We start from the raw sequence: 14,331 nt of genomic DNA, 5'->3' as shown, positions 1-14,331 counted from the left end.
CAAGTTTTATAGGGGGAGGACACCAACTGAAAGTACCACCTTATTTTGTAACAGGAGAACTATAAAATGCTAAAAAAAAAATCATCGGTTGGATCTAACTTACCCTTTCTGTCACAGAAAACTGATGGGTATCTGCTGAAATTTTATATGTATGTAGCTTTGTTGGCACAACTGTAATGAAATACTGGAACATCCGGTTGTCTAGAATAAAAACAAAATGTGGTTTTTTCCCCCATTAATCCAGTAGCAACAAAACTACTACCAAATATATCCTCCTTCTATTAAATACACTTAACCTGAAATTTAATGCTACTGTGACTTAATGTATAAAAAAATAGTTTGAAAACAATAAATGGAATCAATATACTATTACTTGATAAAACAAGTTCTCAGTAATCATAAAATAGGCACATACACACAATCTTTTATATTTAAAAAGATGAACTAGTCACTTAGTCAGATACCTTTATAGTTATTATTACCCTTATATCAAATATGGAAAATAAAAGTAGCATTCCTTTATAGTACAGAAACTTGTAATAATAAAGTTATAATACTATAATCACTGCATGACAAATTTTTAATTTATACTGATATTTAAGATAGGTAAATAAACCAAAGTTGAATTAGCTGGCTTTTGGATAAATATATAAGGAATTGATACCTCAGCAGAAAGATATATAAACTTCTCAGCAATGGCCTGGGGGTTATTGTGTAATCAAAAGGATCATATTTATACAGTCATTAAGCAGTTTAGGTTTAATACAAGTCATAAATTCTAGTTTATTACCAATTATTAATTTTAAATAATTAACAGTTCACATAATACAAAACATTAACTCTCTAGATCTGTATTATAAAAAATTTAGAATTAGGTATGTTACAGTTCCCAGTAGATAAGTAATAGTGCCTCGTTACGTTTGACCTGCAAACAAGTGTACTTCAGACCACATGGTTTTAACTATCTATGAAAACTATGTGCATGAATAACATGTATTGATTTTAAACATACAGTTTGATACATTTTTAACAAATGCACTCATCCATATGAGAATATATTTTCACCACAATGAAAATATATATTTTTTTCTCAGCATGAATACATTTTTATTTCTAAAAATCCATTTTCTCTCATCTCAGTGTAATTCTGAATGGAGGAGGGAAGGGTAAAAGTAGGTAGGAGAGACAAAGGTATGCATAATGGTTTCTCCACACACTAGTGTTGAACAAGTTTCTAACATAATAAAGCAAAGCCTGTTTCAACTTCACCACTTATTTCTCTTACAACTTATACCACTGTAACTTTCAAAACCAAACAGTTCTCCCATTACTAAAGGAGAAACAGTATCTTCTAACTAATGATTATTTTTTTGACCAGTTCTCCCATTGTGAATTTCAAATTAATATCCTAATATTAGCACAGACAATGTTAGATGAAAGGGTGTCAACTTTGTCTACCAATAAATCAATTGTGGATGGTTTTCAGGTTCATCCTTTCAGTTGTTCTTCAATGTTAGGTGAGTTGCTCAATCTGTGCTTAGTTTTAGGTGCTTTACAAATAAACTCTATCATGTCATAGACAAAGAAAGCGAGCTAAAAATGCTAGGATAAAAGGTGTTTAGGTATTAAGAGTTTATGGAAAAAGATGACACTGAGAAGGGTGAGGCAATAACCAATGCCGTACGTATGGGTGGGATAATCAGCCTTGGGAGTAAAAATGAAGGACAAAGGAAATCTCTCACCGTGAGGAATGAAGTGTCACTGCAATAAATAACAAGGGTCAAAGAAACAGGACAGGAAAAACTGAAAACCTTTAACCTGTGGCTAGACAACTACTGAAGTCCTATTCATATGACGTTAATTCAAAAGGGGGCTATAACTTTGTTAAATAACTTAAATGCCAGGCTGGGCAGAGGCGGTGGGTGGGGAGGTGTGGAAAATGCAACTGAATGACATTTTGTTGCAGGCCACAAAATGTTCCAAAGGTTTCAGATCTGTCCAAATCTGCATGGTTTTAAATATGTAACTGCTAAGTAATCCCCTCAAAACTTCTGGAGAACATCAAGGAAGAGGTGGTTACCTGAACCCAACAGATTTATAATGCTGATTTGTTTTTTCTGTTTTGGAAAAAGAAGCCCAACAGAACACATGTTAGGAAAAAAGAGTATACCTGCTTTAAAGCTTTGAATAACTTACTGACACTGGTCTGGTGGCATTTTATAACAAAACCCTAAATACCTACAAGTCTTTCAATTTAGGAACAAGTGGACATAAAATTAGCCTTTTGAAAATTAATCTGTTTATATTTAGTGCCACTTCTGTAGAGAAATTTATAGTTCATTTTAGCATCTTAAAACAAAGTATTAACCAACATGTTTTCAAATGAGCATCTCTTAAGTAATATTTAATGCATTCTGGTGTAGAATGAACATATACTTAAATTAAAGATGAGATTATAATAAATACAGTTTATAATTTCTACTCACATTAACAAATTTAGTACACTCAAGTTTCCTTAATTGAAAAAATTCTCATACAAACATAACATATTCATGAATGGAAGTCAGTATTTTAAATATAACATCTGATTATGAAACTATGCTAAAACAGTAAAATGCTGAAAAGAATATTAATAAATCTGTTTGAATTAATAAAAATGAAATCCTTAATTCCAGTTTTGCAAAGGCTAGAATTCTCCTACTAGCACAGGAAGCTTTAGACATCCTTAAAAGGTCTGACGGGTGGGACATGTCACGCAATATTACTGTTTAAGAAGAGGAAAGCAATCAAAACCCATCATGAAAGTCAAGAATAGATTATTTGCTAAAAAAGTAATAACAATAATAACCCACCCGTATTTGGAAAAACTGATACTTTAAGTGGAATAGAAGGTTAAAACAGAGTAAAAGGTATCTCTGCTGAAACGTACAACTTCTGTGTTAATAACCAAACCACTCTGGAATAACTCTAGGTTTCTGATGTTTGCAAAGTCCTCCAAAGAGGTTTCTAAAATGGTAAATCCACATTTTAGAACTTTGAACCTATACAAACAAGGAAATTCTTCTTGGAATGTAGAAACTTCCTTTTATTCTAATTCTTTCTTTGATGAATATAGGAAAGAAGTTCTGCCCTACTAACACAGTAGCCTTTCATACACTGAGAGAGCTTTTAAGTGCTACTCCTTCTCTAGCCAACGTTTAACTCTAATTTCTTACTCTGTTCGTTGGGGGTCTTTTAACATTTAAATTTTATCCACTACTAGGACCAAGTCTCTCCTCACACATCTCCAATTAGAGGTTATCACCACTTCAACTACCTAAAGATTCATCTGTTTATTTGTTACAAGGGGGTTAAGAAGAGGATTAAAAATATATTAGTATTAAAGATATAAAAACACTGCTAACATACAAATTTCAACAGTGAATATTAAGTACTTACGATCTACAGCAATTTTTTCAGTTCCATCTAGAGGATTAACAATTCCTGGAACAAGCTCTCCAAAAGACAAATGATCTATTCTGTGAGAAAAGTTGTATGCTGAGGCAAAAAATAAAAGCAATATGTACATAAATTATTCAAAACACATATTATACATGGGTTCACATTCTTATCTACTTTCCGATGAAAACATCTAAAATCTGCAAGTATAATAATATAGTATTTAAAACTGCATTAACTTTGAGAAAAATACATATTAATATGTGGAAATTAAATGTATGCAAATTCTGATAAAATGCTATATCTCAAATTTCATGATTACATACAAATTAAGGACTAAGAAATAATATTACATCCAATCCTGATAACCTAAAAAGTAAGTCTTTCTTGGTTCAAATCATCACATAATGATAGGATTGTGTTGTCAAAACAGGGATGATACTGATGAACCCAAATATATTTAGATCAGGTATATTTTTAATACACTGCTAAATGGGACCAAGATTTTTTTGACCAAATACACTGCTGATTTTTTATGGAATTTATTACTCTTTTTTATTCTCGAAAGCAGACTTTAAAAACTAAGTTTTATGACAATCATTACAAGAAACTAACTTGAATACTTTATACATACATGTGTATGTATCCATACTTATATTTACGTATTTCCTTCACTATCCATAAAAATTAGCAGAAATGTGTACAAAGTGATATAAGGCACACTAAGGCTCTCCTCCCTAACCGTGGCAACCTCTGAGCCATGACTAAACAGAAATACAGGTAGCTTAAAGACAGGAGAAAATGGATTAGAGCCAACACATTCATTATTGACTTTCTCCAACAGATATCTGTTTGCAAACAGCCCACTTTCAAAGCCCTACCTTGCACCTGTGCTAAAAATTTAAAAAAAAAAAAATTTCAAGGACATCTTCATGGAAAAAAATCTCAGAAACTGCTTACAGTCATGGTTGACAAGTGCTGCCAAATGTGCATGACCTCGGGGATGTGGAATTGCCCTGAAAGGAGGAAAAAAGATTAAAGTATAACATTCAAATATATAACTAATTAAAATCTGAAAAGGGATCTTTCCTAAGTCATATAATTTTCTTAATATAAAATAATATAAGAACATACTTGGCCTATACTTAAGTAGGTAAGTCTACTCATCTCAGCAATATTGTAAACTGAGGGTTGGCAAGCTTTCTGTAAAGAGCCAGAGAGTAAATATTTTAGGTTTTGTGGGCCAAGAGGAAAAATTGAAGTCAGTATGTAGTTAGGTACGTAAATAAATTTTCACAAACTTCAAATGAGCGTGACTATGGTCCAGTAAAACTTAAGTTTGGATCCTGAAATGTGAATTTCATATATTTTTCACGTGCTATGATACATTATTCCATACAAATTTCAGTGAAGGGAAGGCTGCTGAAAATTGGACAGCACTGAGGGGAGACATTTTTAATTGTCACAATTATTGGGGAAGAGTTCCACTGGCATTTAGTGGCTAGCAGCCAAAGAAGCAAGGGATCCTGCCAAGGCAATGACAGTATCACACAAAATAATATTGTCCCACATCTTGCCTGACTTCCAAACATTCTAAGTGGCACTACGTAAGTGAAAAACCTATGTATAATAATCTGAGTCTAGAACTTAACTCCATTTATCTATACAAAGTAATCTGTTGTAGTTTCCATACGCACTAAATTTCCCAGGAAACAGAGGCAATGTTATATTTTGTTTTGTTCACAGTATTACAAAGAGTTGTTCCTTATTTCAGAATATCACCTCATCAACAGATACCATTCATGACACCTGAGTGGCCAACATAATCTGTTTCAGTCTGCGTTTGCAGCTGTTGTAATAATTCTTCATTTAAGTGGCAAGCATCTGCCTACTTCATTACTTTATCTAATGTAGCCATGATCAAGGATTTGCATACTGAAATAGTTCTCCTTCATAATACAGTTGAGAATAATTCTGTGCCTGACAGGTAATGTGAGATTTTTTTTAAAATCAATATTGAATTTGGCAAATCCAGTACCAGATTATTAGAAGTGGTTTACAGGATACTTCAGAGGTGATAAGTATAAGATGCAAACTAAATGTTTTTCCATTTGGCTTTCTTATTGCTGGTATGAGTTATCACATGGAGAGAGAAGTGACACTGGGAACAAAGGCCATAATGTAGAGGTTTATAGGCTCATAAATATTTGTTAAAGTTTCCCCCTTTCAGTTAGATTTGGAGTAGGATATTGCTTGTATCAAAAGATGTAATAAAATCTTCTAAATTTCTCTGAGCCAAGTATTATTTGCCTGTATGATACCCAAACATTCTAAGATTCCCAGATACAGATTGGAAATGGAGACAATGAGTTCTGGTAACAGTAACAAATGACAAAAAATGAATGTTAAAAAGAGTAGGACAACAAAGAAATGTGTGATATGATCAATGTAAACACTGAAATAATTGGCATAAAAGTCTAGTGCTCTCTCTCTTTTCCCTCTCCCTCTCCTTCTCTCTCTCTCTAATTTTCTGCCTTACAACCTTCCCCTCGGCGCAGATGCCCTGGTCTCCTTTATATATAAAATTGCTAATCATCCACTAGTTTGGACACTATTAAGGTCTTCCTCAATAAAGCCTCTGCTGACGTGCAGAGTAGGTCAGGTACCTTGTTATGCAGTTTCTTATCAGCCGTACTTCTCCTTTATAACTTCAATAGAACTACAATTAAATAGTTACTAGTGTAATTCACTGTTTAAAGTTCAGAGTCTCTCAGACTATCAGTACCATAAGGACAAAAACCTTTTGCTTTTTTTCACTCTTTCATCCTTGGTATCTAGCATGGTACTTTGTACATAGCAAGTATTCAAAAAAATGTCTCTTATAATGAAGACCTGTTCAGTCCTGAAACTCAAGATGGAAGAGAAGAAGAAAGGGAAGCAGGATCAAAGAATCTATTTATTCATTCAGAAATTTACCAAATATTCATAGTATAACAGTTTCTGGACTGGGTATTGCTTATGAAGGTAGATGGCCTAATATTTTTCCTTAACTTTTACCTAATTTAACTTTTTTCCAGACACTAGTAATTGCTAACTACATCAAAATACTTGTCTTAAATTAGTTAGGGTTATATCTTCGTGATCATCAGCAAACACAAGAACCAAACAAAAACCTAATGCCATTCAACAAAATGAGCAAATTACTGAAATGTGTAGGTAAGAGCTTTCAGGCTACTAAAACTTGGTTAGTAGGTTTTAATTCATATTTACCTACAGCTCATTTACTTTAACATATAAAATATGAAATGAGTATTTAACTTTTGTTTTGAAGTAGTGTTTAAAGTCAGAAGTCTTCTCTATTCTGCGTTTAAAGCCTGGAACAGCAGTCTCAAGACATCAAAAATACAGATACAAAACATTTTACCCGTCCTTTAGTAGTTTTACAATATTATTTTAGCCAAGAATTTACTTTTAACAAGCTGCCAACTTGTCTAAAGTATTTTCAGTAGGTGAAAAGAACATACTTGCCCACAGTAATGTGAAAATTCCCTGCTACTTTATTGACATATAGATGACCATGGATTCTGCAAGCATCTGGAGGCTGTGATGAATCATCTTCCCTATTACAACAGGATATGTTAGGGTTACTTACAGCATGTTCAATATCGTCATCAATATTGATCTGTAAAGATCAATTTCCAGGTAATATCTAAATATCGGGAGAAGTTTTTTGAAGTCTATACATTTGTTTAAAAAAGCACATATCTAAAAAATGGAAAAAATCATATAATTATCACATATATATTACATTTACACAAATCTAAAATTCCATGGTTCTTCAAATCTAACCAAAAGATGAAGTCTCATGACAGAAGACAAGACTCCAGGTAAAAAATAAGTCCAACAAAGACATACTTTCATCAGCTGTTTTTGGCCATTTAGGGAACAGGGGAGGATAGGAACAGAAATGAGGTAAGGGAAAGGCAGGCCATCTAAGTTCAAATAGACAACGACACTTTCTTCCTAAGCAAATGTGAACCCTCTGTATAGTTTTAAACTTAAATGACCATTTTCATTATTATAGCATTTCCAAATGTCAGCTATTCTAATCTATAAAAGAAAAAAACACAAAATTCCTAATCAAAATGTATACATCATCATAATGGGAAATGCAATTAATTTGTTCTTAAAGCATGAAATAATTTTATATGGAGGTATAACAAAAACATATAAAAGAGAAAAATTAAATGAAATAGAGTGAACTCTGAACAACACGAGTATTAGGGGTGCTGAAATCCACGTATAACTTTTGACTCCACCAAAACTTTACACCGTTTCCTCTGGTATCTGTAGGGGACTGGTGTTAGGACTCAGCAATACCAAAATTCACAAATGCTCATGTCCCCTGCATAAAATGACACAGATCAGTGCATACAGTGGGCCCCCTACCTGTGGAGTACCAACCCTGGATGAAAGACAGTCCAGGTAGTTATTGAAATCAATCTGCATGTAAGTGGACCTGAGTAGTCCAAACTCATGTTGTTCAAGGATCAACTAATATATTTGTAATAATCCTGATCAATATCACAGGCTATACATTTAAGATTAAAAAAATCTTCATCAAACAGAATGATTACATTTTCCTGAGAAATATGAGATTTGGATAACTAAATCAATACTAAAATTTTGTCAAAGCAAGTTCATAATAAATAGTTGCACATTTAAAACATATATCTCACCTTGGTGGGAGTGCTGTTGAACTTTTAAAAGCACTTTTAAATAACACATCTTGAAGTGAATGCTCTTCTTGCAGTCTACTCTGAATCAGCTGCAGCATCCTAAACATAACACAAACAAGCAATAGTTTATAAATATGGTAAGGTACACAAAGAAAGCCAACCCTTAAAAAGAATAACTAGGTGACTTAGTTAAGCCATGCATTTATTATTTTAAGACTTTATTCTAAAATAAAATACTAAGTTTTCTTTGGTCATTTTTCTTGAACGAAGGAAGAGGTAAGGTAGTGTGGCTACACGTCTAATAGCGAGGCTCCATAATAAACCTGTCTGACTCCATCAATAATAGATGTGCTCATCTGAATATCTAAATTCATCTTTTATGCATGCATGAAGTAATTACAAAATTCTTACTTTTTGTACAGCATTGAATAAAGTGTTATAGATATTAAAAAAAGAAAAAAGAGAAATAAGGGACCACACAATAGGCCTGAAAGATTTATTAAAATGGAAGATTTCTGGCATATGAAGCAACAGTACCAGCATCCAATTCTCATTACAAAGCAAGACACAGTGCCATTTAATATTACCTAGTGACTCCTTTTCTGAAGAAACCTGAACTTCATTCAGTGATAAGACCATTCTAAACAAAATATTATACTCTAGCTATATTTTATTAAAAGTATATCAGCATGTAAAGCAGAGGACTATAGAAAACAAAGTATCTACTTTTTTTTAAGTATACCTAGCCACAAAAATTAGTTGCTTGAGGGTTTTTTAAACAAAATTCTTATGTCCACAATAACTTATTACTTACTCTAAACAACACCACCAAAAATAAAAGCCTTTCCTCTAATACTTCTACCTTTGGACCATATTATCTCCTAACATTTTCAGCAATAACTTTGTATCATCAGACATAATGCTATTTTACCTTCCTTAGTTCTATGTCTTTGGACAACTAACATCCAAAGTCATGTGTATTAAAGTTCAAGCTCAGCAATTATAAAAATTATACATAAAGGAAGAGGAATGAATAGATGAAACAGAGCACTTTTAGGGCACTGAAACTATTTAACAGGTACTGTAATAGTGGATACGTGTCATTATACATTTGTCAAAACTCACAGAATATGTAACACCAAGAGTGACCCCTAATGTAAACTATGGACTTTGAACAATAATGATGTGTTAATGTAGGTTCAAAGACTGCATGAAATGTACCACTTGAGTGTCAGATGTGCGTAATGGCGAAGGCGTGCAAACGTGTAGTTTTGCTGTGAACCAAAAACTTCTCTAAAAAATAAGGTTTTTAAGTAAAGCATTAGAAAAATTATAAACAAATACAAGCACTTAAAAAAGGAAGCAAATGTAAATCTGATAATACTTCATAGCCCATCATAATGATAAAATGAACATTTTCCAGAGTGCAAGTGAGAGATAAAATACTTATGCACCATCAAATAAAAACACTGGTAAAACAGGACTAGTTAAAGTAACAAGTCACTTTTAGAATGTAAATTTAGTTCAAAATAAATCTTAAATCTACAAATAAAAAGCAGAAATCAGACAGGTTATGTCCAGGGATTGAAATTTACTTCTACAGGAGGGAGAGTAATTAGGATGCTAAGTATTTTAAGAAAGCAGAAGATCAATTGAAAGTAAACTTAAATCTCTTTGAGCAAATTCTAAAGGTAAAGAACATTTGTTAAGTACATTATTCAGAATGCTAGGCCTTGGATAGCTCTAGTCCATTCAAGAGTATTTGTTTAGAAGCAGGACATCATTTTATAGGAAGCTTCAAAATCCAGATCCTATCTTCAGATTTATACATCTAAAGACTAAAATCTTTGAATATAATGCTGGCAACAATTGAAAGCTTCCTGTTTTTGTGTCTTATATTTCCAAAGTTTAACTTTTACTGTTGGGCAGTGAGAAAAGACAATGACACCAAACGATACACAGATGTATGTGTATGACTTCTACTTCAAATACACCAACAAATACCCCAGCTCATATTCCATATATGAAGGTACACAGGAAACTCTACTATGACAGAAAATGGCTAACGTTTTATTAGTAAAAACTCAATCCCTGCTTCCACTTATTACTAGTCTTGAACAATGAATAAAATTCCAAATGAAAAGTGATTCTCACTTTATTATTTCTAGATTTAAGTAACATTATTTCATCTCTAGATGGCTTTATACTAAGACCACTAGAATCCCAGAAACACCTGATACTTAGTTCTTTTGTTCAACTACGTTCAATTTGAACTTTAATTTTAAAATCCCCCCAAATGGTCCACCTGAAAATTAAGAGAGAAAGACCTTTGAAATATACTTAGTGATGAGAAAAGAATTTTCTAAAGATGGGTAAAAAATATGTTTTTGGAATAATCTTAAATTAGGTAAAGACTTTCTAAGTATAAGACATAGCCTGGACACCAAAAAAAAAAAAAGAAAAGAAACAAAAACCCACAATCTCTAGTAGAAGTAGAGGAACCACTTATGACAAAGGACTCATTTTTTAATATACAAAAAATTCTTTATAGAGTTGCTTAAAAAAAAAATAAAACCACCAAGCAAAATGGGTACATGGCATGAACAAGCAATTTCACACAAAAAAGGAAGTACAAATGGAAAAAAACCCATAAAGGTCTTCAATTGATTCATAAAGAAATGACTAATTAAAACAAGTGCAATGCCATTTCTCACCCATCAAATTGGCAAAAGTGCAAAAGTCTTGGTATACCCACTGTCAGTGAGGTTGTACAGAAACAGGTACTCTCATATAGTTTCAGAGTATAAGCAAAACTACTTTGGTAAGATATTTGGCATAATCAAAATTTTTCTCCAGTTTTGAGATATAATTGACGTATAACATTATTTAAGTTTAAGGTGTACAACATATGATTTGATATATATATTTATTGCAAAAGATTACCACAGTCAGTTAACAGCAATCACCACACATACTTAAATTTTTTTCCTTGTGATAATCTAGAAACTACACACACATGCACACAAGCATGTAAGGAATTAGGTTCAAGAATTTTCACTAAGCATTGTTTTTTTTCAATCCTCACTCGAAGACATTCACTGATTTTTAGAGGAGTGGGAAAGGAGGAGAGAGAGAGAGAGAAAGAGAAAACATCGATGTGAGAAACACTAATTGGCTGTCCCCTGTACACACCCTAACTGGGCCCAAACCCCCAACCTAGGCATGTGACCTGACCAGAAACTGAACCTGCAACCTTTTGGTTTACAGGACTACACTTCAACCAACTGAGCCAAGCCAGACAGGGCCACTGAGAATTGTTTTCAGTATTAGACTCTACCCATAGAAATCTACCCACAGTAATCACCCAATTAGATAAACTGTAGTTTATCCAAAAAATGGACTACTATATGTACATAAAACAGGAAGCTGTACAAAATATCAAATTAAATGAAAAAAAAGCAAATTATAGAACAAACATATGGAATGATCCCATTTGTATTAGGAAAAAAAATAACAAATATGCAAAAAAAGAAAATTATATATGAACAAAAATTTCTAGAAGGCTACATAAGAAATTTAACTCCGGTTATTATAACTAGTCATTAGTACTAGGTTTATGAAATGATTAGGAGGCTTTTACTTTTACTTTATGGCCTTTCTGTTCAAACTGAATGTTAAACAATGATAATATACTGCTTTTTTAAATTTTTAAATAGTTAATAAAATTTTAAATAAAAACTAAAGTGTATTCATTATCGCAAGTATACTAGAAATAGGATAAAAATGACCTTAAGATCTGATAAATTTTTTGGAAGTGTAAAGATTATATTATATACTACATTCTGCTAATATTTCATCCAGAGAAATGCCTAGAGAAATATACTAATGTATGGATAATTTACAATAGACAGAATGGGATCTAGATTTCTGTGGATCACAATACTTTGTTTACTTATTACCTCTGCCACTCTTTTTGCTGTGGTGAAAGGTCAAATATTACCTGAAATAAAGAAAAACATAATCACCAACATTGTCAAATTCTCTTGGCTTATATAATAATAATTTTAAAAAACTTTCTTTGAGTAAGAAACAAGTTTATAGTGTTCTTAAAAACAAGTATTCATATTTATTTCATCCTCTGTAAGTCAACCTACAAAAATTTAAATATTTTATTTTTAGTCAAAAATAATAAAAGAAATTTGTGATTTTACCAATCACAAATATTCTACCAATCAAAATTTGTGATTTTACCAATCACAAATATTTTCCTGTTACAGTTATCTATTATGAGAATGGATATAAGTTGGTAATCTATCATATGTACAAAATGGTATTTTAGGACTTAAAATCATTTAAATGATGCCAGCATAAAACTTTAGGTATTTAAAAAAGAAAAAATAAATAAATAGAGCTTAAGTATAATATTTAAGCTTTCAAAGCACATATTCTTGCTGGGATAATACCAGGATGAAATCAACAATCTTTTATAATGAACTAAACAATAGCACTGTAATTCTTAATCATATTAACAATAAAGTATAATTCCAGAAATTTTATCTGGGCACTATCTTCATCAATTCAAAATCAGACTTGGCTACTTATTTATTTTGGTGAAAATAAAGTTTCTCAAGATTTGTGGCAATATTCACAACATAATTTTGCAACAAAAAGTTTTCTTTTGATTTTCATAAAGATAACTCATAACAAAGCATATTAATCCTTTTTAATTTATTAATTATCCCTACATAATGAGGCATTAACCTACTAGTTTCTCTTTACAAATTCTTGGTTTCAAATTAAAGTGGAACAATCTCTCATTCAATTAACAAGTTCTATTTCTGTGCTTTTGGTAATTTAATTATACCAACCTGGAAATTTCTCCTGTAATTTGGACCCTTATGTCTCTCGAAAGTCTACAAACCATGTGCTCCAGGTTAAATTGTCCAATCTTTCTTGTTTCAGTGAAATTACCCTCGTTACTCCTCCTGCTGAACTTGTGTACAGTATGCTTCCCAACCCTTTTCACACCAAAGCACACAAAGGTAATGCTAATATCTGTAAAACACCATGCAATTGCTCCCCGGTGGCCTTGTGAATAAAAGCAAGTGGCAGTAGGGACTATGTGTTTCTTCCTTTGACTTCCCAAAATGCTTAGTATAATGCTTAGCACAAGGTGTTAAAGAAACTATTGAGTAGCCTACTTTGTGCTAAGCACTACTGCTAGTTAATTCTTTATCTCACTTAACATTCATAACCACCTTATGAGTTTGTTGTCATTCTTTTCTTTTCCTTTTGCATGTAAGGAAGGCACTCAAAGGCTGAAATTTTTTTTTCAAAATCAGATAGTGAGGGTCAGTCTGTAAATCCAGCTCTGCCAGATTCCTCACTTTCCCACGTTTTCAAAAATAATTATTTTCTTTAAATACAAAAAGCAATACAACATAATAGCAAATAGCAAAATAGTAACTATCATGGTATATTGTGTGATCATGGTTTGGGGCTAGTAAAGTTATTAGGGTTAAATTTTTAATATCCAGAGTGTATATTAAAACAATGAATGAAAATTTGGAAGTAAAATGATCTCTTAAACCATTTTATATAAATAATAATACATTTAATATACTAAGGATACTTAATATTTTATACTATTTAAAAATTTTCATATATATAAGGACAAGGAAATGACTACTTAGCAGAAACATTGTTAAACACTTTAAAAATTACTGATAAAGAATATATAATTAAATATTTTTAACTTCCTAACTTTCTAGCTAAGGCATGACCTGTAATTATATGACAGTTAAATTTAAATAAAACTTTCCTATTCCACAATGAATGGAAGAGATGGCAGAAACTGTTTACAATGGAATCGATTAAACTGTCACAATTATATAATAATAACACATTCATTAGTGCTGAATACCTACAAGGTATTATGCTTTACATTTTGTGAACTATAAAGAAAAAATAGTTAATACTTCTCGGGAGCTAAAATCTAGATATACAAGCTATTCAGAAAAAAATATATAAACAAAATCAAGGACTTAATAAATGGGAGGAAAAGAGACTGAGAATGATAGACATTCAGAATATTAAAAAAATGCTAGAGAAACAGCATAAATAAATTTTAGAGGATAATTTCAAGATGAGGAAG

At 31.8% G+C, this 14,331-nt stretch overlaps 1 protein-coding gene across 1 annotated transcript in view; it reads right to left on the bottom strand.

The window, feature by feature from the left end:
• The window catches only part of ERGIC2 (ERGIC and golgi 2), a 40,101-nt gene that overhangs the window by 5,250 nt on the left and 20,520 nt on the right, over positions 1-14,331 (bottom strand). The window contains exons 6-11 of the mRNA XM_024575463.3: positions 12,137-12,177; positions 8,178-8,276; positions 6,963-7,058; positions 4,399-4,454; positions 3,439-3,537; positions 104-201 (exon numbers count right to left, since the gene is read on the bottom strand). Coding sequence (XP_024431231.2) covers positions 104-201; positions 3,439-3,537; positions 4,399-4,454; positions 6,963-7,058; positions 8,178-8,276; positions 12,137-12,177 — 489 coding nt within the window. The remainder of the gene's footprint in view (positions 1-103; positions 202-3,438; positions 3,538-4,398; positions 4,455-6,962; positions 7,059-8,177; positions 8,277-12,136; positions 12,178-14,331) is intronic.

This window comes from Desmodus rotundus, chromosome 3, assembly GCF_022682495.2.
Source record: "Desmodus rotundus isolate HL8 chromosome 3, HLdesRot8A.1, whole genome shotgun sequence".
Classification (NCBI taxonomy): Eukaryota; Metazoa; Chordata; class Mammalia; order Chiroptera; family Phyllostomidae; genus Desmodus; species Desmodus rotundus.
This window is presented reverse-complemented; position numbering and strand designations above follow the sequence as displayed.